This window comes from Schistocerca piceifrons, chromosome 1, assembly GCF_021461385.2.
Source record: "Schistocerca piceifrons isolate TAMUIC-IGC-003096 chromosome 1, iqSchPice1.1, whole genome shotgun sequence".
In the NCBI taxonomy this organism is placed as follows: Eukaryota; Metazoa; Arthropoda; class Insecta; order Orthoptera; family Acrididae; genus Schistocerca; species Schistocerca piceifrons.
The window spans coordinates 862,076,395-862,102,760 of record NC_060138.1 but is presented as its reverse complement, the minus strand read 5'-3'; the positions used below and the strand labels follow the sequence as shown (position 1 = coordinate 862,102,760).

The following is a 26,366-nucleotide window of genomic DNA, read 5'->3' as shown; positions in this document are numbered from 1 at the left end:
TTAATCTTTCTTCTAAGATAAGTCGTAAGGTTCCAACATTTCTACGGAATCCAAACTGATCCTCCCCGAGGTCCGCTTCTACCAGTTTTTCCATTCATCTGTAAAGAATTCGCGTTAGTATTTTGCAGCTGTGACTTATTAAACTGATAGTTCTGTAATTTTCACATCTGTCAACACCTGCTTTCTTTGGGATTGGAATTATTATATTCTTCTTGAAGTCTGTGGGTATTTCGCCTGTCTCATACATCTTGCTCACCAGATGGTAGAGTTTTGTCAGGACTGGCTCTCCCAAGGCCATCAGTAGTTCTAATGGAATGTTGTCTACTCCCGGGGCCTTGTTTCGACTCAGGTCTTTCAGTGCTCTGTCAAACTCTTCACGCAGTATCTTATCTCCCATTTCATCTTCATCTACATCCTCTTCCATTTCCATAATATTGTCCTCAAGTACATCGCCCTTGTATAAACTCTCTATATACTCCTTCCACCTTTCTGCCTTCCTTTCTTTGCTTAGAACTGGGTTGCCATCTGAGCTCTTGATATTCATACAAGTGGTTCTCTTATCTCCAAAGGTCTCTTTAATTTTCCTGTAGGCAGTATCTATCTTACTTTCTAGTGAGACAAGCCTCTACATCCTTACATTTATCCTCTAGCCATCCCTGCTTAGCCATTTTGCACTTCCTGTCAATCTCATTTTTGAGACGTTTGTATTCCTTCTTGCCTGCTTCATTTACTGCATTTTTATATTTTCTCCTTTCATCAATTAAATTCAATATTTCTTCTGTTACCCAAGGATTTCTATTAGCCCTCGTCTTTTTACCTACTTGATCCTCTGCTGCCTTCACTACTTCATCCCTCAGAGCTACCCATTCTTCTTCTACTGTATTTCTTTCCCCCATTCCTGTCAATTGTTCCCTTATGCTCTCCCTGAAACTCTCTACAACCTCTGGTTCTTTCAGTTTATCCAAGTCCCATCTCCTTAAATTCCCGCCTTTTTGCAGTTTCTTCAGTTTCAATCTGCAGTTCATAACCAATAGATTGTGGTCAGAATCCACATCTGCCCCTGGAATTAAAACCTGGTTCCTAAATCTCTGTCTTACCATTATGTAATCTATCTGATACCTTTTAGTATCTCCAGGATTCCTCCATGTATACAACCTTCTTTTATGATTCTTGAACCAAGTGTTAGCTATGATTAAGTTATGCTCTGTGCAAAATTCTACCAGACGGCTTCCTCGTTCATTTCTTCCCCCCAATCCATGTTCACCTACTATGTTTCCTTCTCTCCCTTTTCCTACTCTCGAATTCCAGTCACCCATGACTATTAAATTTTTGTCTCCCTTCACTACCTGAATAATTTCTTTTAACTCATCATACGTTTCATCAATTTCTTCATCATCTGCAGAGCTACTTGGCATATAAACATGTACTACTGTAGTAGGCATGGGCTTTGTGTCTATCTTGGCCAAAATAATGCGTTCACTATGCTGTTTGTAGTAGCTTACCAGCACTCCTATTTTTTTATTCATTATTAAACCTACTCCTGCATTACCCCTATTTGATTTTGTATTTATAACCTTGTATTCACCTGACCAAAAGTCTTGTTCCTCCTGCCACCGAACTTCACTAATTCCCACTATATCTAACTTTAACCTATCCATTTCCCTTTTTAAATTTTCTAACGTACCTGCCCGATTAAGGGATCTGACATTCCACGCTCCGATCCGCAGAAGTCCAGTTTTCTTTCTCCTGATAACGACGTCCTCTTAAGTAGTCCCCGCCCGGAGATCCGAATGGGGGACTATTTTACCTCCGGAATATTTTACCCAAGAGGACACCATCATCATTTAATCATACAGTAAAGCTGCATGCCCTCGGGAAAAATTACGGCTGTAGTTTCCCCTTGCTTTCAGCCGTTCGCAGTGCCAGCACAGCAAGGCCGTTTTGGTTAATGTTACAAGGCCAGATCAGTCAATCATCGAGACTGTTGCCCCTGCAACTACTGAAAAGGCTGCTGCCCCTCTTCAGGAACCAACATTAGCTCAGGATATTTTTTTTCTGTGCATAGCTTCATTTTATGACAATTCACAGCCTACATACATTTAGGAAATAGTTACAGTTTGAGTAAAGTCAACAGCTAAACAATATTGATTTCTAGGCAATGGAACAACCTGATTAATGCCATAAAATGGTTGGAGATGTGTTCCACAACTAATACAGTGAAAGTGGTGAAGGAATCAGACCACAGTAATTAAAACACTAAAGATGCTTACTTGTAAGCCAGTACACATGGCCTTTTACTTCAGAAATGTCAATTAAAGTACAGAAAAACTACAAACTAGCACTCCATGCTCAGATAAGTCTTCTCTAATTTATGGCTCAGTTTGGAAGCAAATGTATACACTCAGTTACCAGACTGTCCAAAAATATTTTATTTTGACTACAGCCTTAAAAAGGTGCGGACTTACCTGCACCACCACTGATTCCTACAGACCAGCCGCAGCTCCTACACAAAAAGGCAAGATTTGATATGATCTAATCAAATGCCACCATCAGTAGGTGAAAATCTATAGAATCTGCAGTCATACATGCACAACTATGTGTGTTAAGATTGAAACTCGTTCTGAGGAGTGCAAACCCCTCAAATCAATGACACGAACATAGAAATTCCTGAAAGTTTTTCCTTGTGTTAATTTAACTGACTTCTAAAATTTAGTTTAAAAAAGTACACGTAGAAGGTTTCAAATTTACAGAAAAGACAATTAGCAAGAGGAGATAAGCTGCAACATGATGTTACTTCTACTAAGCTATCTCAAACTGGTCTCAGTTTTCTTACTGATTGATTGTGGGTAATGTGACGGGGCTTTTAGTTATGTTTCTTTTAATCTCATTCTGTTTATCACAGTTTGAAAACACACAATCCCAAAATGCTGGAAAGCAAATAATGCTAACCCCAAGCAGTTAGTCCAACGAAGACTTTAATAAAAATTGATGAAAACAGAAAGTCCACAAACATCATTAATTTAAAAAGAGGCTTTTAATCCTGATTTGATAGCGATTTATGAACTTAAGAATGAGGCAAACACTGAGTTCTGTAAAGCACTTATTTCTATACAAAAAATGGTTTGCAAAAGGAAAACAACAATCAGACAGAGGCTCTTGGATCTAAGAAAGAAGTGATGAAGTAAATTAGATTACTCAAAGACTAAATAGAGAAGTCATGCAGGGTACAAGGTACCATGCACCCTACTACCCACACTCCGCTACTAACCACCATCCTACTATCAATACTAACTAACTATCCCACGAAAGAGTCATATGAGATACGAGTGATGACACATTGGCTAATGCAGCCCCTGTCCTTTCCACATCAGCATGGCACTCATCAAGTTGGCAGTCTTTCGCACTACACAATAATCTCTGATCATCTGATGCCTGCCTGACCGGGCTAGGACGCAGTTTCCACAGCAACTATCGATGCACTTTAGTAACACTGTTATTACAGAAATGTTGGTGTGATTCTGCCATTGGACAGTTATGAATGAAAACTAAATCAAATGTTCAAATGTGTGTGAATTTGTAAGGGACCAAACTGGAAAGGTCATCAGTTCCTAGACTTACACACAACTTAAACTAACTTACGCTAAAGACAGCACACACACCCATGCCCGAGGGAGGACTCGAACCTATGGAGGGAGGGGCCGCGCGATTAATGACATGGCACCTCTAACTGCATGACCACTCCGCACAGCAATGAAAACTAATAGAGGCTATTTTAAGGACACACGAGATACTATATTAAGGGCACACAAGACACTATTATGGAACAAGTTCTGGAACACAATAACCATTTCTGCACCTGAGAGGTGATCTTGACTCTCTCTCTCTCTCTCTCTCTCTCTCTCTCTCTCTCTCTCTCTACACTATGCACTGTGTTTCTACCACATCCCAATATTACACTAATTATTTCTGTTACTATATACTCCTCAAGATCATTTTTATTTCTCTTGCGCTTGCGCACACCCTCCCGCAAGCACACAATATGCAGGTGTAGGCATGAACGCACTGTACCATGCAGAGTGTGGCATTACACTCTATTTGGTGTACATTTGGAAAAACAATTCAGTCAAGATGCCACTGATGGCTGTTGCATTTCATTAATGGTAATCAATCCAGAATAACATGACATTAATGTATTATCTACAGGACATAACTATTGCTTCATTAACACCAAGCTGTAATTATAGCACATTTTATTTAGCCTTATTATATATCTGATTCTCATAAATAAGTTTTGCATTGAAGAAGAAATGATTAAATGTTTGTTAAGATAACAAAAACCTAATTTTTCCGGGAAATACATCACACAGTAACAAGCATTAAAATCTAACAAACCAAGAGAAATAATGTGTGACAAGTTAAGCATTCATAACACGAATCATTAATTATAGTAGCAAACCATAAATCACATTTACTTTTGTTCCAGTTTATTCCTCAATCAAAAAAATGGCACACTCCAACATAGTTACCGAGACGCTTTTCCCTTGCAACCGCCGACATATCTACACAAACACTGTTTTCATGTTCGAATTGTCAACCCTTGAGATATCTTTCGCACTACACAATAATCTCTGATCATCTGATGCCTGCCTAACCGGGCTAGGACGCAGTTTCCACAGCAACTATCGATGCACTTTAGTAACACTGTTATTACAGAAATGTCGGTGTGATTCTGCCATAGGACAGTTATTTTCCATGGCACTGACATCATAAGAGAGCAAAATTAACCGTATTTCTATGGCATCACATAACCGTAACATACGACGTATCTCCCCCTAGTACAATCTTTTTCAGCACCACTAACATCCACAGTGGAACAGGATGCCAATTCCATGGCAACCCTCGATTATCCACATAAATGCTGGGGCAACGACAATCTTTGGTGCCTGGCAATATATCTTTACAGTCTGAAGACGACTCTTTCATAGAGTCGAAACCAGTCACTCACTCCATCATTATCATCATCATCATCATCATCATCATCATCATCATCATCTAAGACTGATTATGCCTTTCAGTGTTCAGTCTGGAGCATAGCCCCCTTATAAAATTCCTCCATGATCCCCTATTCAATGCAAACATTGGTGCCTCTTCTGATGTTAAACCTATTACTTCAAAACCATTCTTAACCGAATCCAGGTACCTTCTCCTTGGTCTGCCCCGACTCCTCCTACCCTCTACTGTTGAACCCATGAGTCTCTTGGGTAACCTTGCTTCTCCCATGCATGTAAAATGACCCCACCATCTAAGCCTGTTCGCCCTGACTGCTACATCTATAGAGTTCATTCCCAGTTTTTCTTTGATTTCCTCATTGTGGACACCCTCCTGCCATTGTTCCCATCTACTAGTACCTGCAATCGTCCTAGCTACTTTCATATCCCTAACCTCAACCTTGTTGATAAGGTAACGTGGACTCCAATAAAAAAAATATTTTAACAAGATTGCGATCAAGACTGTTTTAACTTTTAATTTTCTTCAGCAAAGCCAACAAACAGTATAATTTTGGATTACGAACCTAGTTGGATCATTCTATTTTTTGTGTACAAATGGAATCATCGACTTGGCTGGATACTTGAAAACATATCCTCAGTCACATTATTATTGCTCTAAAGTAGCTATCACATAAATTCAGTTGAAATGAATAAAATGGATCAACCTGCTTCATCACAGACAAATCACCAGCCCTTCAGCTACAAGGTGGTAGCAATGTCATCTTGGACATGACAATGTATCCACATAACAAATCTTTAATTTTGAACATAAGGAGTGATTAAGAATACTACGAGGTGCTATCCAAAATTTTCGGGACTGGTGCTGCCATCTGTTGAAAACCTTACCTTTGGACTAATGGTCACCATCACCCTCGAGGTAGTTCCCATCCACATGTACACACCGGTCCCAGCGCTTCTGCCACTGGTCAAACGTTTTCTGGAAGTCCTGTTCTTTGAGGGTGTTTATCACTGCCAGCGATGCTTCTTGAACCCTCTCTAGAGTGTTGAGCCAATGGCCTTCCAACTTGAGTTTCGGTTTTGGGAACAGTGCGAAGTCACAAGGTGCCAAATCTGGCAAGTACGGCGGGTGGGGTACAGCTGCCATGTTGTTTTTTGCCCAAAAGGTCCTGGTGAGCAAGGATGTGTGACAGGACGCATTGTTATGATGCAGCAGCCAGTTCCCTTGATGCCAAGGTTCGGGCCATTGTCACCGCATGTTTTCATGGAGCCTTCGCAAAACGTCACAGTAGTACGCGGAATTCACTGTTTGGTTGGGTGGGACGAATTCTATGTGCACAATTCCCCTGGCATCAAAGAAAACGATGAACATGCTCTTCACTTTGCTCTTCATCCGTCTCGCTTTTTTGGGTCTTGGAGAGCCCGGGCTCTTCCACTGGGACGATTGTTGCTTTGTCTATGGGTCAAAACCGTAAATCCAGCTCTTGTCGCCGGTGATAACCCGTGACATGAAGGTTGGATCATCAGATGCGGTCTGACGAATTTGATACACACGCACTGATCTGTTCGTGGGGCCATTGTAAAATCGCCATACACCAAACACATAGTATGACGGGAATCACTGTGGACATGCAACATGTCCTCCCAACTGAATGCCACTCCGCACACTGACTCATCAGATATGCAGCTGTCGCCACCTAGCTGTGCAAAGATCTACTTCTACTACTACTTTCCAGATGGCAGCACCAGTCCTGAAAATTTTGGAACTACTCGTGGTAGTTTTGAGCCTTTTACTACAGCATCGTCAAATGATTTTTTTAACTCTTCTCTTTCTCTCTGCATTACATGTGAAGTGAAGGTTCTCTAAATTTCTTATGCTTCTAATGTCTGTAATTCTGAATATTCTCCATTTGTGTATGTAAACAGCAGCACTCTCCATGCAGGAGTTCACGTAACTTCTGGTATTTGCAGTAGAAGTGCTTTCGATACTAAGTGCTGTGCTTGACTGAAGAGCCTGCATTCGGATTTGGAGTTGAATGTGGTTTCGACATGACACTACTTTGAGGTGCTAGGTACGTCAGTATATCTATCTCACTGGGGCTCCAATTACAATGTAAAACCCATTGCCTAGACAAACAGAAACCGGAACACAAGCAGCACAGCATTCCCGAAGTTCGTATATTCAGGAAACCAGTGCATTCCAACACAGCAAAAAATTCAGCCGCATATCAGGCATCCATTAATGTTTTCAGGATACAATGATCAGGACATAGTGAAATGACAAAGGATTCAACTGAGTCATCAAATTCAATAGTTGGGATTACTTGATGTTTTTGGCAAATCTGTACTTTTCATTGGCTGGCACAGCCCAGCAGTGGTTCACGATCAACAAAGAGAAGCTCAATATATACGACAAATTCCAGCCAAACTGAAGACACCATTTGGTGACGACTAACAGCAACTCTACTTAACAGAAGAACAACTGAAGAACAGAGCCCATCATGGGAAAGGATGCAGTGTTACCCACAGAAGGTTTTGACCCTATGTCAGATTGTGAGTCCAAACATGACAGACACTGATAAAATATCACACTTGAGGAAAAGAGCGGAGAAGAGATGTACCAAGCTCTTCTGGCCAAGACTCTCACAACAACCAAGGAAATCATGAAGAGCTGCCAGCGCATGGAAGAAATACAACAGAAAAGTGTTGGGTGAAAGAAGTCACAAGCAGCCATAGACTGTGGAAGATCAGTGCTCCAGGCTAATGAAGCTATTTCAGCAAGCTTGCTTAACAGAGACTGCTCTAGGCAGTTGTTTGCCATTGAAGAAACTGTTATCACGTCTTCATCAACAGGACATGCTCCAGTTGACATCCGAGAAGCAATGTTACACTGCGAAGCTTTCATCAAATGAAAGCTACTCAGGTTCACAAAAGAAATCTACATACCAGAGGTGACCATCAGCATTGTTAAGTGGTCAAGGAGAGTTTTGGTTCACTAACTGTAACAAGCAGACATGATTGGTCCTAAAGGTATGCGAGAGCAGAACCTGTCCGGAAAACGCAGTTTAGTGTCATCGATGAAAAATCATTCTCCGCCACCATTAAGCCAACACTGGGGAAGGAGCTACTATGGAACTGCCAACAGGATCTCACCTGACCAAGGAACAATAACAGTGATCAAGAACCATTCTGCATCAATTTTTGGATGCTTTTAGGATGCAGGAGGTTAGGAGGAATATACAATTCCCATACATATTTAGTAGTTGGAAAGCATTGTCAGTTTTGCTACTGTTCTATATTCTGGAATATTCAATCTCTGTGTAAATAACAGCACATTCCATCCAGAAGTTCAATTCTGATCTGACAGTACGCTGATGTCCATAATAAACATGCTTTTTGACTCCGCTTTAGGGTTTGGACTTGATCGCAGTTTTAGTATGACAACATTATACCATAAAAAAGTAAAGAACAAGCTTTTCAAATTGATTCTAAAATATCACCAGCCTGGAGGAGGAAGGAACAGCTATATGGAAATTTACTAGCTGTACTATGCATGCGGAAGTTCAGCAGGCAACAATAAGTCAGTGGCTTATTATCATGAAAAGACTTCCAGTATAAGCATTCTTTATATAACAAACCTCTCCATTTAAAACTGTGACTTTGGCTGCCATATGACAATAAAATTGGAGAATTATAGAAAAAAGATGACCCCAACTTCCTTAACAAGCAATTTCAGTGCTATACAGAATCTCTGAATGACTCTCATGATGCCAATTCTTAATTTATTTCATTTTACATTATGATATAGCTTCTGGCCCTAAAAGACTTTATTCAAGCTGACAATAGCCATGGACACCTGTAAATTATACCCAGAGGCTAAACTGGTAAATGTTATCAGACATTCAATAATTACCATTTGTTGGTGAATAATGCAACCAGTCACAAAGACTTTTAAAATGCCTCATTTCAAAGCCATAGCCAGTTTTAATTGGAAAGCACATCTGCAAAGCTCACACAAACATTAAGAATATTATGAAATGTGGCACTGATACTTATTTACACCATGTGTGTTGTTTGCAATGCAACTGCTTATACATCACCCTGGAAAGCAATAAGGACCATAATAAAACAAATTGCCATCCACTGGAACATACTGTATGAGCAGACGAAGTGCTGCTGACCAAAACATCAATGTAAATGGAAATATTAGCCATCTGAAGATGAGCATGGTAGCACAAAACTAATTATGCCAATAAAATAAAACATTTTAAAAATATTTGTGGCCGGTTACTTTATTCACCAACTATCATTAATGGCCGTGGAGTTCACACGACCCACCATGGATACAATGAAATTACCATCTGATCAAACTCACTTCCTGAAGAGCACTTTGCAGGTATATATCCATACAAGGAGTAGGCATTCACCATCATCTGCATCACTACTCTGCAATTCACAATTACATGCCTGCCACGGGCTCATCAAACTACCTTCACACTATTACTGTACAGTTCCACTCTCAAAAAGTGTGCAGAAAAAACAAACACTTAAATCTTTCTGTGTGAGCTCCAATTTCCCTTATTTTATTACAATGATCATTTCTTCCTATGTAGATGGGTGACAACAAAATATTTTCACACTCAGAGCATAAAATTTGTGACTGGACTTGCATGACAAGATCCTGTCTGCCTCTGCTTCAATGGCTGCCACCCCAATTCAACTATCATATCCATGGCACCCTCTTCCCTGTTTCATGACAATACACAATGAGCAGCCCATCTCTGAACTTTTTCTATGTCCTCCTTATCTGATGTGACTCCCACACTATATAGTAATACTCTAGAAAAGGGTGGTCAAGCATAGAGAAAGAAGTCTCTTTAATAGACCTGTCACACCTTCTAAGTGTTCTGCCAATAAAATGTATTCTTTGGCCCGCCTTTCTCACAACATTATCTATGTGATCATTCCAATTTAAGTTATTCATAATTGCAATCCCTAAGAATTTAGTTGAATTCATGGCCTTTAGATATGTGTGATTTATCGTGTAACCAAAATTTAACAGATTCCTTTTAGTACTTATATGGCTAACTTAACACTTTTCATTATTTAGAGTCAATTGCCACCTTTCACACCACACAGATATCTTGTATAAATGATTTTGCCACTGGTTTTGAACATTTGAGACTTTATGTGACAGTAAATGACAGTATCATCTGCAAACAATCTAAGAGGGCTGCTCAAACTATCTCCTAGATCATTTATGTAGATCAGGAACAGCAGGGGGCCTATAACACTTCCTTGAGGAACACCAGATATCAATTTTATTTTACTCGATGACTTTCCGTCAGTTACTACGAACTGTGACCTTTCTGACACAAAATTATGAATCCAGTTGCACAACTGGAAATTTAGTAGTATGGAATCAATCTGAAATCCCCTGTTGATGGCATTCATTACTTCAAGTAAATAAAGAGTAGTTGTGTTTGGCAAGAATGATATTTTCTGAATCTGCATTGGATATCTGTCAATAAATCATTATCTTTGAGGTAATTCATAAGGTTCAAACACAGTATATGTTCCAAAATCCTACTGCACACAGACATTAGTGATATGGCTCTGTAATTCAGTGGATTACTCGTATTTCCTTTCTACGGTACTGGTGTGATCTGTGCAACTTTCCAGCCTTGCAATTGGGCAAGCTTTCGGAGCCAGTGGCTCCTCCTTCAGGCAGAAGGGTTGAAGGGGAAGGAAGAGCAGTTTGTACATATTGATAGGTATGGAACTAGTGTTTCAGCATGTTATGAAAAGACCCTGACTGGTGTACTTTCTGGACTGGAGGGCTTGCCTTCATTCAATGATTTAGCCTGCTGTGCTACACCAATGATATCTACTTCCAAGTTGCTCATGTTAGCAGTTGTTCTTGATCCGACTTTTGGAATATTGCTTCGCCTTCTTTAGTGAAGGAATTTTGGAAAACCTTGTTTAGTGACTCTGCTTAGTGACACTGTCATCAGTGACATTACCATTGCTATCCTACAGTGATGGTATTGATTACGTGTTGGCACTGGTGTACTCTCCATACTACCAGAACCCCGTCAGATTTTCTGCCAGTGTCTAAGAAAGAGTTTCATTATGGAAACCGTTAAAAGCAACTCACATTGAAGTTCATGCTAAGTTTCAAGCTTCAGTAAAACTTCACCAATCTTGGGATTTTTCATTCTTTAAAATTTGGCATACTTCTTTCATTGCTTCTGCAACAGTGTTCTGACCTGTTTTGTGTGCCATAAGAGACCATTAGCACCTCTTATTAATGTATTCCATATATCTCTCTCAATTGTCATCAATACTATTTCTTTGAATTTAAACCACAACTGGTCTATGCTTACACAGATCTGTTTTGTGTAATTTTTGGTGGATTTGGATATTATGGTATTCAGTTTTGCTACAACAGCCTTGTGGTCACTAATCCCTATATCCGTCATGATGCTCCCATCTGCTCGGCATCGTTTGTTGCTAAGAGGTCAAGCATGTTTTTGCAACCACTTACACTTCAAGTGGGCCCCTCAACTAATTGTACAAAATGATTTTCTGAGAAAGCATTCATTATGATTTTGGATAACGTTTTATGCCTACCATGGACTTAAAACATGTATTTTTGTCAACATATCGAGGATAGACTGAAGTCACTACCAACTATAATTGTATTAGTGGGGTACCTATTTGTGATGAGACTCAAATTTTCTTTGAACTGTTCAGTGTTCAGCAACTGTATTGTATGAGTGGGGGGAGGGTGAGGGTAAAAGGAACCAACATATAATTTATTCCGGTTATGAAGTATAACCTCTACTCATACTAACACATAGGAGCCATCTACTTCAGTTTTACTACATTTAAGTAAACTAATTCCAACAGCAATAAACACTCCCACTACCAACTGTATAGAATGTGTGCTTTCTGAACACTGTAAGGCCTTTTGTAAAAATTTCAGATGAACTTATCTCTGGCTTTAGCCACCTTACAGCACCTATAACAATTTGAGCTTCAGTGCTTTCTTTTAACACTTGGAACTCTGGTTCTTCCCCAAGACAGTTATACAGTTACAACAATTTACAACTACAACACTGAATGTTGTTAGGTGTACCCTTGTTCTGTGTTAGCCTTGCACCCTTCTGCAGTTTCCTTAGACCATCAAATCTAAAAAAACTGCAAAGTCCCCAGAATAAAAGCCCACTTCAGTGAAGTAATGCATGTTGGAATTCAAATTGAGGCATCAAATCTGCTGCTACCATCTGTCCCCTATCAAATGACATTATTTAGCTAGAATTAACCCCTTCCTCCTTTCCTTTCATTTTATGCTTCTGTTTAGTTTCTACTTTCCCTGCCTATATTCCTAACACAAGTTGCTTGGCTCTTTTGGCTGACTTACTGAATGGATAGTAAAATAATTGTGCTCTGTATTTTTCTTCACTGAAAGCTGTTACAAAAGGCAATTGCCAAAAAAGGATGTACAATGGTTAAAACACAGAAGTCATAGTTGGGAGGCAAATGTGAATGGGGGCAGCAGGGGGAGCAAGAAGAGGAAGAGGAAGAGGAGGAGGAGGATTAAATCCCTATCGGGACTCTCTAATGGTTTCCCTTAATCACTTAAGGTGAATAATAGGTTGGTTACTTTGAAACTGACAAATACAACTTTCTGCACTTTAGTTGTCCACTCAGAGTGAGCTGTAATTCTAGTAATCTCTATGTCAACAAGGTGTATTACACCTACATGTATACTCTGTTTTTAACAAACTAATTTGATTGGATAGATAACAAATCTACTCTCCAAGCTGCAGCAGAACACACACATAAAAGAAGGTTGGAATTGGGCAAGCTTTCAAAGCCAGTGGCTCCTTCTTCAGGCAGAAGGGTTGATGGGGAAGGAAGGGGGGTGAAGTAAAAGGACTGGAGAGGTCTAGGAAAAAGGGTAGATTTCAGGAAACTCATCTTGAACTGCTGGTCAGAGGAGGCTTAATGCACGGGATGAGAAGGAAAGACTGATTGTTGGGGACTGCATAGATGGAATTTGAAGACCTGAGAGCTTATAGCTGGAAGACAGTGTAATATGAAGACAGAGATTACTGCCATGAGTTAATAAGAGTGTAAAGCTATGTGCATTATATGTAACAGAGATGGGAGGGGCCGTTAAAAACAGATGGGTAAGACAATGAAAGATGTAGAAAATGAAAACAGAGTGAAGAAAAGAGTAGTTACTATGAAGAAATGCTGAGACGCAGGCCAGGCAGATGGCAAGAACCAAGCACACGTTGTAGCAACTTGCAGAGTTGTGAGAAACTGGGGTCTGGGGGACGAATCCAGATGGCATGTATGGTGAACATGGAGCCAAGGCCACGAATGTCATGTTGTAGAGCATGCTCTGCAACAGGATATTGCATGTTGCCAGTGTACACCCCCTGCCTTTACCTATTCACCCCAATTGATAATTTGGTGGTAGTCATGCCGATGTAAAAGGCTGAACAGTGTTTACAAAACAGCTGGTACATGTCATGTCATTTCACAGGTGGCTCTCCCTTTGATACTATACATTTTGCCAGTTACATGGCTGTTATAGGTGGTGGTAGGGCAAGACTTGGAGCAGGTATGGTTACAGGGGTAGGAGCCATAAGGCAGGGAGATGGGTGCAGAAAGCACATAGGGTCTGACAAGAATATTATGGAGATTGGGAGGGCAATGAAAAGCTATTCTTGGGGTAGTGTGGCAAAATCTCACCAGGGCACGATTTTAGGAAGTCATGGCCACATCGAAGTAGCTGATTAACACATTCCAGACCAGGATAATACTGAGTGACTAGTGGTGTGCTCTGAAGTTGGTTTTTGGAGGGATCAACAGTACCAAGATTGGATGTGATGGCCCAGGAAATCTGCTTTTGAAATAACCTGGTGGGGTAAGTATGCACAGCGAAGGCTGAGTTGAGAAGGTGGTGTAATACTGTAAAGGGTCTGCAACCAAACAAATACGTTTGTCTCAAATGCCAAGGCAACTGTCAAAATGTAAGTACTGTTGTTTGTTGGTAGGTTTAATGTGGACAGAAGTGTGTAGCTGGCCTTTAGTGAGGATGAGATCAACATCGAGGAAAGTGGCATGGGATTCAGAATAGGACCATGTGAAACTTAATTGGGAGAAGGTATTCAGAGATGACAGGAGTTTTAAAAAGTTGGCCTCACCATGGGTCATCAATGTACCTAAACCGAACCAGGGGCTGAAGACTTATGGATCCCACGAAAGACCCTCCAAGCGACCCATGAAAAAGTTGGCATAGGAAGGAACCATCCTGGCTCCCATAGTCATACCCCTGATATAAGGGTATGTCTGCCCCTCAAAGGTGAAGTTGTTGGTAAGAATTACCCCACCAACCTCATTCAAAAGCAGACTTCCCAGACCATCACATCCAATCCTGGTATTGCTGATACCTCCAAAAAACAACTTTGGAGCACACCACCTGGTCTGGAATGTATTAATCAGTTAATTCGACATGGCCATGACTTCCTAAAATCGTGCCCTGAAATGAGAACCCCTGTAACTGCCCCACTGCAAGACCTGCCATATGCACCCTCCTACCACTACCTATAGCAGCCCTGTAGCTGGCAAAACATATACTATCAAAGGAAGATCCACCTGTGAAACATGTCATGTACCAACTGTCGTGTAAACACTGTTCAGCCTTTTACATTGGCATGACTACTGTCAAATTATCAGTTAGGGTGAAGAGGTAAAGGCAGAGGGTGTATACTGGCAACATGCAATATCTCGTTGCAGAACATGCACCACAACATGACATTCGTGACCTCGGCGCCAGGTTCACCACACACGCCATCTGGATTCTTCCCCCAGTCACCAGTTTCTCACAACTCTGCAGATGGAACTAGCGCTACAACATGTGCTTGGTTCTTGCCACCCACCTGGTCTTAATTTATGTTATTTCTTGCATCTCAGCATTTCTTCCCAGTAACTACTCTTTCCTTCACTCCGTTTTCATTTTCTATATCTTTCATTGTCTTACGTGTTTAATTTTAACCAGCACCTCCCACCTCTGTTACATATCATGCATGTAGCTTTTCACTCTTATTAACTCACGCATGATGTTCAAGCAGTAATCTCTGTCTTGCATATTACACTGTCTTCCACCTATAACCTCTCAGGTCTTCAAATCCCATTTGATGCAGTCCCCAACAATCAGTCTTTCCTTCTTGTCCCGTGCAGTAAGCCTCTCCTGACTCGCCATTCTGGGTGACTTTCCCAAAACCTACCCCTTTTCCTAGACCTCTCCAGTCCTCTTTCTACACCCTTCTTCCTTCCCCTTCAACCCTTCTGCCAGAAGGAGCCACTGGCTCCAAAAGCTTGCCTAATTACAACCTTCTTTTATGCATGTGTTCTCCCGCCACATGGTGAATAGAATTCTTATCTATCCAATTAAATTCTGCTAAATATGCTATGCAAGACACAGGATGGTGTATGATGGAGGATACCTCATACCACTACTAAATATTCTCTTTTCTGCTCCACTCAGAACTGGATTCTGCAAATAATTTGCAAGCTCTGCTTGCACCACATAGGCAGGGCCAGCAGTCTTCACCACTTCCACCAGCCACTCGTATGAATGGACAATGGTCTCACAACCCAAGAGACAGGCATCTTGTTGCAGACAAGAGATACAATTTGCAAATGACTGCATCCTGCACCCTCGATAGCCACATACGAGACCTCCTCTATATCTTGGTTGAGGCCCCTGTCAGATGTATCAAGCAAACACTGGCGTTCTTTCCAGCACTAGATGCTATTTTCCTAAGGGACTTCATAACACACCTAATACTGGAGCTCCTGATAACTAGTAAATCCCTTGCCCCAATGAGCCTGCTCAGACCCTGCTGAAGGAGTGGCCACTTGGCCATTCACAGGGTGAATAGGCAAGGCTACGCGGCCAGTCCCCATGTTGACAATCTGCCTCAAGCAACATGAACCTTACTAGTCCTTCCTAAGACTAAGTATATATCCCTACTCCCCCCCCCCCCCCCCATTTGTCTCGCTTGTCCACAGTTTACTTCGCATGCTCTTCATCAAGTAAAAAATTCAAGCTTACACAATTTTGGCCTTTTACATGTCCACTTATACACATAACGGATACTGATGAGTAGGTGTTCTACTATCTTTTTAAGGAAAACCACATTTGATGACAAACATTTCTTTTTTAATTGCATTCACAAGAGTTTTAAGTTTCCCAGGAAGTTTTCATGGATTTCAGACTTAGCATCTCATTTGTGAGCTCAGTACTGTTTGCATGGATCCTGACCAAAAGCTGTGGCTACGCTGTACAGTTATAGCACCTGATATGAATTTTCTGTTTCTGTGTTGCTATTGTCTTTAGCCCATTAGAGTGTAAGAAATATATTCTTCTGCACACATCAGTTTTTAACAGAGTAAGTAATTACCTAAAAGCATACTTGAATTTAAACCTTGGGTCAAGGTACTCTTTGATTTAATTTATTGGCAGGTGTCGAAAAACTATAAACAACATGATGTCATGATATACTTACTTGAGAAAGATATATTTTGTGCAGTTTCCACTGTCTGTCCAATGCATTCACAGTCACATCACTCCCCTTTCCCTCAGTGAACAAGGTCTTGTGAATGTATTTTGGGGTACACATCAGCTTTTTCCTGGAAATGTAAAAGATGTTACCATTAATTCAATTGATAGTCACGGCTGCTATAGTTGGTAATGAAAGTCGGAGCAGCTCTCGACGGGTCATGGAGCAGGAGACAAAAAAGAAAACTTTCCATAATGTAATAAATGGGAGTACTGTCACAGTTGTCACGAACTACACTTCCTCTTTTGTTTTACTTCAGTGTCTTTGAACTAACAACAAAAACGCACATTTTGGTTCCTTAAACGTCCTAGTGCTCTACCTGGCAGTCAACTTCTTTATTAAAACTTGAGTCTTTTTATAAAAAACGGCTTACATTAAAAGCCAGTTACAAGAGTCTCATGACTGAATTAGTGACACTGTGAAGCAAGATTTTATCACATGGGGAGTAGGTTGCGATCATAATCGAATGTCATTAATGGAATGTAACTAATATGTATGAAATGTGCCATTCCATTCCTCTTTCTATGTCAAACTAAAATAAAAACTCTTGGTTCCAACAATTACCTTTATTACCTTCAGTAGGACAACTAATTGTTTTAATTGCTTCTGTGATGGCCTTTTAGTAATGAGTAAACAGAATGTGATTGGTTGACCCACATCTTTGTGGCATCACACTGCCATAAATTATGCCAATGTTGGCGATTGGGGGACACTAGCAATACCACCACTTCCTTTGGAACATAAACTCAGCAAACTTCTCTATAGTCCCTCAACATCACGAGCCCTCTTCCATGGATGACTAAGATTATAGCCACTGTTCCAGTTAACATTGCTACTGCAAATTCCAATTTCTACAGTCTCTTTGACAAAAGGATCTTAGTAAGTCGATGCATGAGACAAGATGTCTACTTCATTTAACGTAACTTTTTGAGCTGGATTTTTCCAAAGCTTGATTTTTAACATGCCATTTGTATTCTGTTAAGTGGTCAGAAACTATATGAATTGACTGATATAGGTGATCTTCCACTGAAAAGGTATTTTATAAATTATATGGATCCAGATGCCAAGACTGTCATTAATTTGACACAGCATCTTTTCACTTTCTTGGATGATGGGAAAATAGGTTATATACTGTATCTCCAGTGTCATGTAAAAAATCAGACACAATGGATAGAAACATCTCGTACATTATGAGAGCATATCTTTCAAATATACCTTCTGACAGACATACAATTCAGGTTGTATATACTGTTGTTGCAGACCATTTTGGACAAACAACTCAACTGCAAGACAGTATAAAAGACTAGGATAGCATAGTGGCTGAATTTAAATAAACTAAAATTGGTAATCTTATAACAGCAGAAAAATGAGATCATGTTTATAAAGAAGGCAGTGTAGAAAATAGCTGGGAAACCTTCTGTGATATATTAAGGATGTCACATAATGTAGCTTGTACTAAAGTATGCAGAACCATTAGCGGCAAACCAAACAAGAAATGGATCATCATAGAAGTTTAAAAAAACAAGAAGTGACCTGAAAGCTTACAGGAACAAGAAGAAAGCACACCATAGAATGACAACAGAAGTATAAGTTAGTCATCAAAAACTAAAAATACAAACTTCCTCCAACACCTGCAAAACATTTTGGACCTATATAAAGGAAAACAGAAAAGATACAAACACAACATTGACAAGGGGGTGGAAAGAATTGACAAATCCACAACAAGTGTGTAATAGTTTCAATCAACAACTTTTAAAACAAAACATAGCAGTATTAAAAAGCATAGAAAGCAGCAAAGAGGTTACTGAATAGTATATACCTATTCCTTACAGATTAATTGGAAGTTTCAAAAACAATTAGAGCACTAAAACATAAAAATACAAAGGGTCTGGATGGCATATCAGCAAATATGGGAAAATGCTATGCTAAATATCAAAGTAGTTTTTCCAAAAAGCATAAAAATTAGGAAGGTAGTGCCACTAATTAAAGTCACTGATAAAGGAGAGCCATAAGGTAGTGCCAGTGTTTGAAGCAGGTGTAAACGAGATACAGGAAATTATAGAGCCGTAACTATAACTACTATTCTATCTAAAATAGTACAAACAGTGATTAAAGATAGAATGGTAAACTTCATATAGAAGCAACATATCTTCCTTGAAGCACAAGATGGGTCTGCAAAGGAAAGATCTACAAAAAATGCAGTGGCAAAGTTTGTAACATGCACAGTTGAGGTGCTGGATGATATGAAGACAGTATCTCTGTGTACTTAGAAGTTTCCAACTCTTCTGACTGTGTCTGTCACAGAATCCTTTTAGAGAAACTGCACTGCTATGGCATTAGATGAAAAGCTGCAGATATTATAGAAACCTTCACTGAAAACAGAGTGCACTACAATAAAACATAAATCCAGAAACACAGAGAAAAATGTTTACTTTGATTTTCTGGAAGTGAAATACAAAGTAGCACAGGGTTAAGTAATAAAGACTTCTACTCTTCATTTTGTATATAATGAGAAACTAGTTACGTACGCCAACAACGCAGTTTTACTAGTGTGTAGTGAGTCAGGTACTTTCAAGCAAATAATCTATTCCAAAATATATAGGCCCTACATACAAAATTTCAAACAAACAGAAATTACAGCTTAAGATGATTTTATACTGAGCAGTGCAGACAAAGGCCTAGAAGAAGTGGGTTTTGGGAATGAGGCTATACTAATATGGAGAGGAGCAACAGATATATACATATATTCAGAGAACTTTAGTACTTGAAAAGAAAACCACAGATTCATAGCAAAACTAACACCATGGGAATCATGCAAAATCAATTTACAGAATCTGAAAAACAAACTGTACCAATTATGCACCGTAAATGGTACAAACACCTGTAAATACTTCTTTTAACGGTAAATGGAACACCACGTCTAAACAGAGGTTTTCTTGACAACACAAGAGCTAGGGAAACTTATATCTGCAGCAGAGGGCTGAAAGTAACAGATAGGAACCCCGGAAATGCAGGAAGCTTGATTTATAACTGACTGCCAAGCGAAAACTGAAGGAACATCTTATCTGTGGATGTTTGTATAAAGCAAAGGCAAATTCTAAGAAAAAAGGTAAACTCAAAGTTGGAAACAGTGCAAAACACTTCTTCATCAAGTGGAAACCAACTTCCTGAAGAGAGAGAAAAGAGAAGTCCGGCATAGTGCCGAAAATACAGAAGAAGTGGAAAATCGTGTTTCTAATTCTGTGTATTAGTGCAAATCCAGTTTAAAAAATGTTTTTTAGTTTATATAAATATAAAAATAAAAGAGGATCAGAACAGAATCTTATATCCCTTAATCGGGGAGGTAGGTTAGAAAATTTGAAAAGGGAAATAGATAAGTTGAAGTTAGATATACTGGGAATTAATGAAGTTTGGTTCAGGAGAAATACGACTTCTGATGAGGTGAATACAGGGTTAAAAATACAAATTCAAATAGAGGTAATTTATTATATATTTTTAAGACAGAGATTTCAGAACCAGATTTTAAACTTTAAGATGTTTCTAGGAGCCTGTGGACTCTGACCATAGTTTATTGGTTATGACCTGCCGAGTAATACTGAAGAAATTGCAAAAAAGGTTGGAAATTTAGGGTATGGGGCCTGGATAAATTGAAGGAGCCTGAGGTTGTGTATAAGCTAAATGGTATATAGAGGGTCTATACAAGGGAGACGAACTTGCACGCACCATTGTAGAAATGGAATAGGACTTAGTTGAAGATAAGATGGGAAACATGATACTGGGAGCAGAATTTGACACACCAGTAAAAGCCCTAAGTCAAAACAAGGCCTCAGGAGCAGATGACATTCCATCAGACCTACTGATAGCCTTGGGAGAGCCAGCCATGACAAAACTCTGCTCTCTGGTGTGCAAGATGTAGGAGACAGACGAAATACCCTCAGACTTCAAGAACAATATAATAATTAATGGAAAATCTCATATAAGATGTGAAACAAATACTAACAAAGAGATAGAGGGGCTGGCCAGTACTTACCTCAGCTCAGTACAGCCGATAGATACACATAAAACAGAACTGAAAATTTACATTCCTAGCTTTCGGAACTTTGTTCCTTCATCAGGGAGGAGAGAGGGGAACAACCAAACTGGCTGAGCGCATGAACGGACACAGACGAACTGTCCGCCTAGGAGATGCCCAATACCCAGTAGCGGAGCATGCCCTCCAGCATAATTCTAGGGACCTAGGAACCTGCTACACCGTATGTGCCATTTGGCTTCTCCCACCCAACACCAGTCCCTCTGAACTGTGGAGATGGGAACTTGCACTCCAACACATCCTTTCATCCCGCCATCCCCCTGGACTGAACCTACGTTAAACCACCTCACTCCCATTCACTCTTCAGTCTTCTCCTCATTCCCTTTCCTCTTTAGCCATTCACGCATCTTTTCATCCTACATAGTTGTGTTTATCTTTATACTATATACCTCTTTACTTCTGTATGCATCCTCTTTGGTTTGAAGCTGGCACAGTACTTACAGTAGAATATCTTTGGCTTCCCTCTGACAACCATGCCTCCATCCTTGCTACCCTCCCTGTTTACCTTTCCCTGTTGCTTCATAACCTGGGTTGTGAGTAACTGAATCCACTTTCCCTTCTTCCCTCCCTGATGAAGGAACAAAGTTCCGAAACCTAGGAATGTAAATTTTCAGTTCTGTTTTATGTGTATCTATCGGCTGTACTGAGCTGAGGTAAGTATTGACAATATAATAATTCCAATTCAAAAGATAGCAGATGCTGGCAGGTGTTAATAATACTTATCTATCAGCTTAATAAGTCATGGCTGCGAAGTACTGAGACAAATTCTTTACAGAACAACGGAAAAACTGGTAGAATCTGACCTTGAGGAAGATCAGTTTGGATTTAAGAGAAATGTAGGAACACATGAAGCAATACTAACGGCATGACTAAAATTAGCAGATAGGTTAAAGAAATGTAAACATATAGCATTTATAGACTCAGGGAAAGCATTAGACATTGTTGACTGTAATACTCTCTTTGAAATTCTGAAGGCAGCAGGGGTAATATATAGGAAGCAAAAGGCTATTTACAATTTGTACAAAAACCAGATGGCTGTTATAAGAGTTGAGGAGCATGAAAGAGAAGAATTGGCTGAGAAGGGAGGGAGACAGGACTGTAGCCTATTGCTAATATTCAATCTGTACCTTGCGGAAGCAATAAACGAAATAAAAGAAACATTAGGAGCAGAAATTAAAGTTCAGGGAGAAGAAATACAAACTCTGAGGTTTGCCAATGAAATTGTAATTCTGTCAGAACAATAATGGACTTGGAAGAGCAATTGACCGGAATGGACTGTGTCTTGAAAGGAGGATATAAGATTAACATCAACATCAGCAAAACAAGACTAACAGAATGTTGGCGAATTAAATCGGATGATGCTGATGGAATCAGATTAGGAAATGAGACACAAAGTAGAAGAAGCAAAATAACTGATGATGGCCAAAGTAGAGAGGATATAAAATGTAGAATGGCAATGGCAAGAAAAGCATTTCTGAAGAAAAAAAATTGTTAAGATCAAATGCAGATTTAAGTGTTAGGAAGTCTTTTCTGAAAGTATTTGCATGGAGTATATGTATGGAAGTGGAGCATGGGCAACAAACAATTTAGACAAGAAGAGACTAGGAACTCTTGAAATGTGGTGCTAGAGAAGAATGCTGCAGATTGGATGGGTAGATCTTGTAACTAATGTGGAGGTACTGAATAGAATTGGGGAGTCCACAGCTCGGGGTCTAGTGCTCGCATTACTGCCGCTGGATCATGGGTTCCCAGGTTCGATTTCTGGCTGGGTCCGAGATTTTCTTCACCTGGGGACTGGTTCTTTATGTTGTCCTCATCACTTCATCATCATTCAAGAAAGTAACAAGACTGGAATGTGCAAAGATTATGAATCTGTATGGGCACTGATAACTGTGCAGTTGAGTGCCCCACAAACCAAACATCATCATCATAATTGGGGAGAAATCAAAGTTATGGCACAATCTGTCTAGAAGAAGGGATCAGTTGATAGGACACATTCTCAGACATCAAGGAATCGCTAATTTGGTATCAAGGGAAGTGGGGTGGGGGTGGAGGGAATTGTAGATGGAGACAAGAGACAAATGCAATACACAGATTCAGAAAGTGACGTAATCCTGTTGTAGTGTGTGAGGTCACGACGGCGCGGAGTTTAGTTTGTGAGTGTGGCATGTTTATAGGTGTCATTTTGATGTGGTCATTGATGCTCTCTGGTGACGTGTTTATGGGTTGCGTGTTATGTGGTGTATTGGGTTCAGTTGCGTATCAGTCCTCGACACATTTGGTTTTGCTGTTGACTGTGCGTTTACAAGAATAGTTTTCAGTGAGTTAACGATTTAGATTTTTGTTGTGTCTAAGTTATTGTAGTGTTGTTTGCTGTTCGTTGTGTGTGAATTTTTCCAAATTACTTTGTCTATGCCTTTGTTAGGTATGGATATAAATGACACATTGAACAGTATGCATTTGTGTGTGCAGATGGGGGACAGTGCATTGTCCTTCATCACGTTTCTTCAGCTTTGTGGGCTGTTGCCCGAAGGGGTGAAGTGCTGTCTGTTGGGAGGAAATGCGATTCATGAAAGTTCTGGCGTCTCGGACCAGGGACGGCTATCTGTGGAGGTGCCGTAGGGATAACCTATGGCACTCCATAAGGCTAGGTTCCTGGTTTGAGAAGTCTAAGTTGGGCATGCGAGAAATTGTGTTAATGACTTATCATTTTTGTTATAGATCTTCTCACAGTTTCTGTGCACGAGACTGGTGTGAGTGAGAGGACTGTGCTGGATTGATTTTCATTTTGTCGTGACGTGTGTCCAGAGTATATTAAGTACAGGGGTAAGTTGGGTGGGCCTGGGGTAGTGGTGGAGGTTGACGAGTTGAAGTTTGGGAGGAAGAAGTATGGGAGGGGTAAGTCTTTGGTTGGTGTACGTGTGTGGGTGGCTGTTGTGTCGGAGGGGGGGGGGGGGGTTTCAGAATGTGTAATTACGGTTTTGGAAGGGCAGACGAAAAGGGAATTAGTGGGATTAATTGAGGATTTCATAGCAGAGGGGAGTACCATAGTTTCAGACGCGTTTTCATCTTATAGGGGGTTGGGTGTGCGGGAGTACAATGATTTAGTAGTTAATCATAGTGTTAGAGTTTAAAAATTATGAGACCGGGGCCTGTACGAATACCATAGAGGGGTTTTGGGGGGCCGTTAAGTAAGTTATTGGGAGGGGGATGAGGTGCTCTTCTAAACTTCAGTCTCATTTAGATGGGTACTGTTGGCGGAAGAGTGTCCCTGAGAGCTATGGTATTTTTAGGGTTTTTTAAGGGCAGTTAGTACAATGTATAGCCCGAGGGTTGTTGGTTAGGGAGGTGTCATGTGGGGTAGAGGGGGGATGTGTGGCTGCAGCTGGGGGGGGGGGGGGTTAGTTGTTGGGAAGGCTTTTTGGAGGTAGGTGGGTTGGTGGTGGTGGTTGTTTTATGATTTTGTTGTGGAGGATATCATTTGTTGCAGTTTTTGTTGATTTGTAGCGTGTGATTGAGATTTTTTTGGCTTTTATTTGTTTATGGGTTTTTGATTTTGAGGGGCGGGCAGGGTGGGTTGTGGTTTTTCTTTGTTGGTGTGTGTGTTTTTGTTTATATATATGTATGTGTATGTGTGTGTGTGTGTGTGTGAGAGAGAGAGAGAGAGAGAGAGAGAGAGAGAGAGAGAGAGAGAGAGAGAGAGAGAGAGATTGTAGTGTCGCACCTAGAGTGAGTTGTTTGGTTGTTGTTATTGGTGATTTGGTATTGTGAGTTGCTGTTGACCTATATAAGTCAAGGGAAGTGTTTGATTCCAATGTGTGGTTGTAGCTACGGGTGGTTTGGTATCGCGAGTTGCTGCTAGGTCAAGATTCCAATTTGGTTTCTCTTGGTGGTGTTTTTTTTTTTTGTGGATGGCAATAATTGTGGTGAATGTTTTGGGGTTTTATAATGTGGTATCGACAGTTGCTGTTGGGCTTATCCTCTGGAATCAGTCACTTCCCTTGGCCTATTGTTACTTAATTTTTTGCATCAAACATAAATTTGTAAGCAATTTTGGTTTATTCCATATATCACTGCGAAATATAATCTAAGTACAAAAATAAACTATACTACATAAACATTCAATGAAACTGGGATAGTGGTTCCAATCTGAGAAAATTCGCAATATTCCAACAGTCTATTCTCAAAAATATTGGGTAGGTGGCATTTTTCGGCATTATGTTGCAAGGTTAATAGAGAAACTGCACCCTGTTCATAACGAAAGTCGGAACACAAGATACATTGTAGATCTGGTGGATTTCTTCTCTTACATTTAAACTGGCCGCCTTTCAGAAAGGAACAGTGCTAATACACTCAGAAACATTACAGAATATGGAGAAATCTTGTTAACTCAGTTGCAGCCGATTAAAAGTTTAAACATAGTTAAAGTTACCGTCCAATGTTGAAAAGTCTGCTATCACACTCATAAAACTGTTGAATCACATCCAAGTACGTTCCTAACCATTAAGTTTTCTAAATTCATCATTAATATAACTGCTCTGTTTTTGCTAAGTTACTTTGTATTGTCTCATAACATCCCCCAGGTGACGCACTGCTGCGAGCATTTATCGGAAAACTACACAATAATTTTCCACGTCGTGGCCGTAATTCTGTCATAAAGTAAAGAAAGATTCACATTAAGCAAAGGCGGGGTTGGGGGGGGGGGGGGGGGTAAGATGACAGTTGCTATTACCGATTGGCTTCTGGTTCCAGATGCAAAAGAAAAATCAAGGAAAAATTAAGATACATATGTAAGTATTTACAACTCACACAACGGTATTATACTGGTAAGAAGAAAGTTGAATTTTAAGTAAATGGCAAGAATTACGAAATAAACTCCGTCGCATATACGATTCGTGCTGAGTTATTGAAACTTACTTTTTGGGCGCCCGCATTCGGTCGTTCAATTCAGGTTCGGGTTCTTCGCTTCGTTTTCTTTTCTTTCCAACAAGCTGCCGTACATTATCTGCTAAAATGTCGGGGCGGCAATTGTCTCTCAACAATTTTGCAAACGTCGAGCCCATGTCTCTTTCGGAAATAAATAGTGCGCCCTCACGGTAATATAGCTGTTCACTTTCAATGCGTGACGATGTCGTGATGTCATTAACAAATAATTAATTCCATTATAAAAATTATTTCAACCAATGCTACCATCTCACTGTGCGTAACGTTCAACAGACGCGACGCTCTTTGCTGACGCCTCTACATCAATGTAAACTTTCTCTTGCTATTTATAAACATGAGCAAATAAAAGTTTGCAAAGATAATCCGCAACACGCCCACAACTCTAAGGACTTGAAATGAAAGATGATCCACTGTGATATGTCAAAGTTAACTCTGTGGTCAATGTGGAGTTACATCGAGAGCTAACAGACAAACGTGTAGTAATTTGACGTTCACGTACGCCTAGTATTTTTTGTTGTTTCGTAGAAATATTAACAGTTTGTTTCCTGCTTTTACGACTGCTAATGTTCACAGGAGGGACATTACAGCAGCACGTGCAAATATGTACAAAATAATGGTCTAGGACTACGAGGCGAAGTTTTTCTTATCAAAAGACTGATTATAAATGAGGGTGAAGGAGTT

At 40.1% G+C, this 26,366-nt stretch overlaps 1 protein-coding gene across 3 annotated transcripts in view; it reads right to left on the bottom strand.

The window, feature by feature from the left end:
- Window positions 1–25,991, bottom strand: part of LOC124715969 (protein germ cell-less) — a 111,248-nt gene extending 85,257 nt beyond the window's left edge. For 2 of the 3 annotated variants that reach the window (XM_047243135.1, XM_047243134.1), the window contains exons 1-2: window positions 25,659–25,991; window positions 16,598–16,721 (exon numbers count right to left, since the gene is read on the bottom strand). In XM_047243135.1, coding sequence (XP_047099091.1) covers window positions 16,598–16,721; window positions 25,659–25,804 — 270 coding nt within the window. In that variant the 5' untranslated portion in view covers window positions 25,805–25,991. Of the gene's footprint in view, window positions 1–2,465; window positions 2,504–16,597; window positions 16,722–25,658 lie in introns of those variants that run through there. The other variant, XM_047243136.1, reaches the window with a different exon arrangement.
- Between the last annotated feature and the right edge of the window lie 375 nt (window positions 25,992–26,366).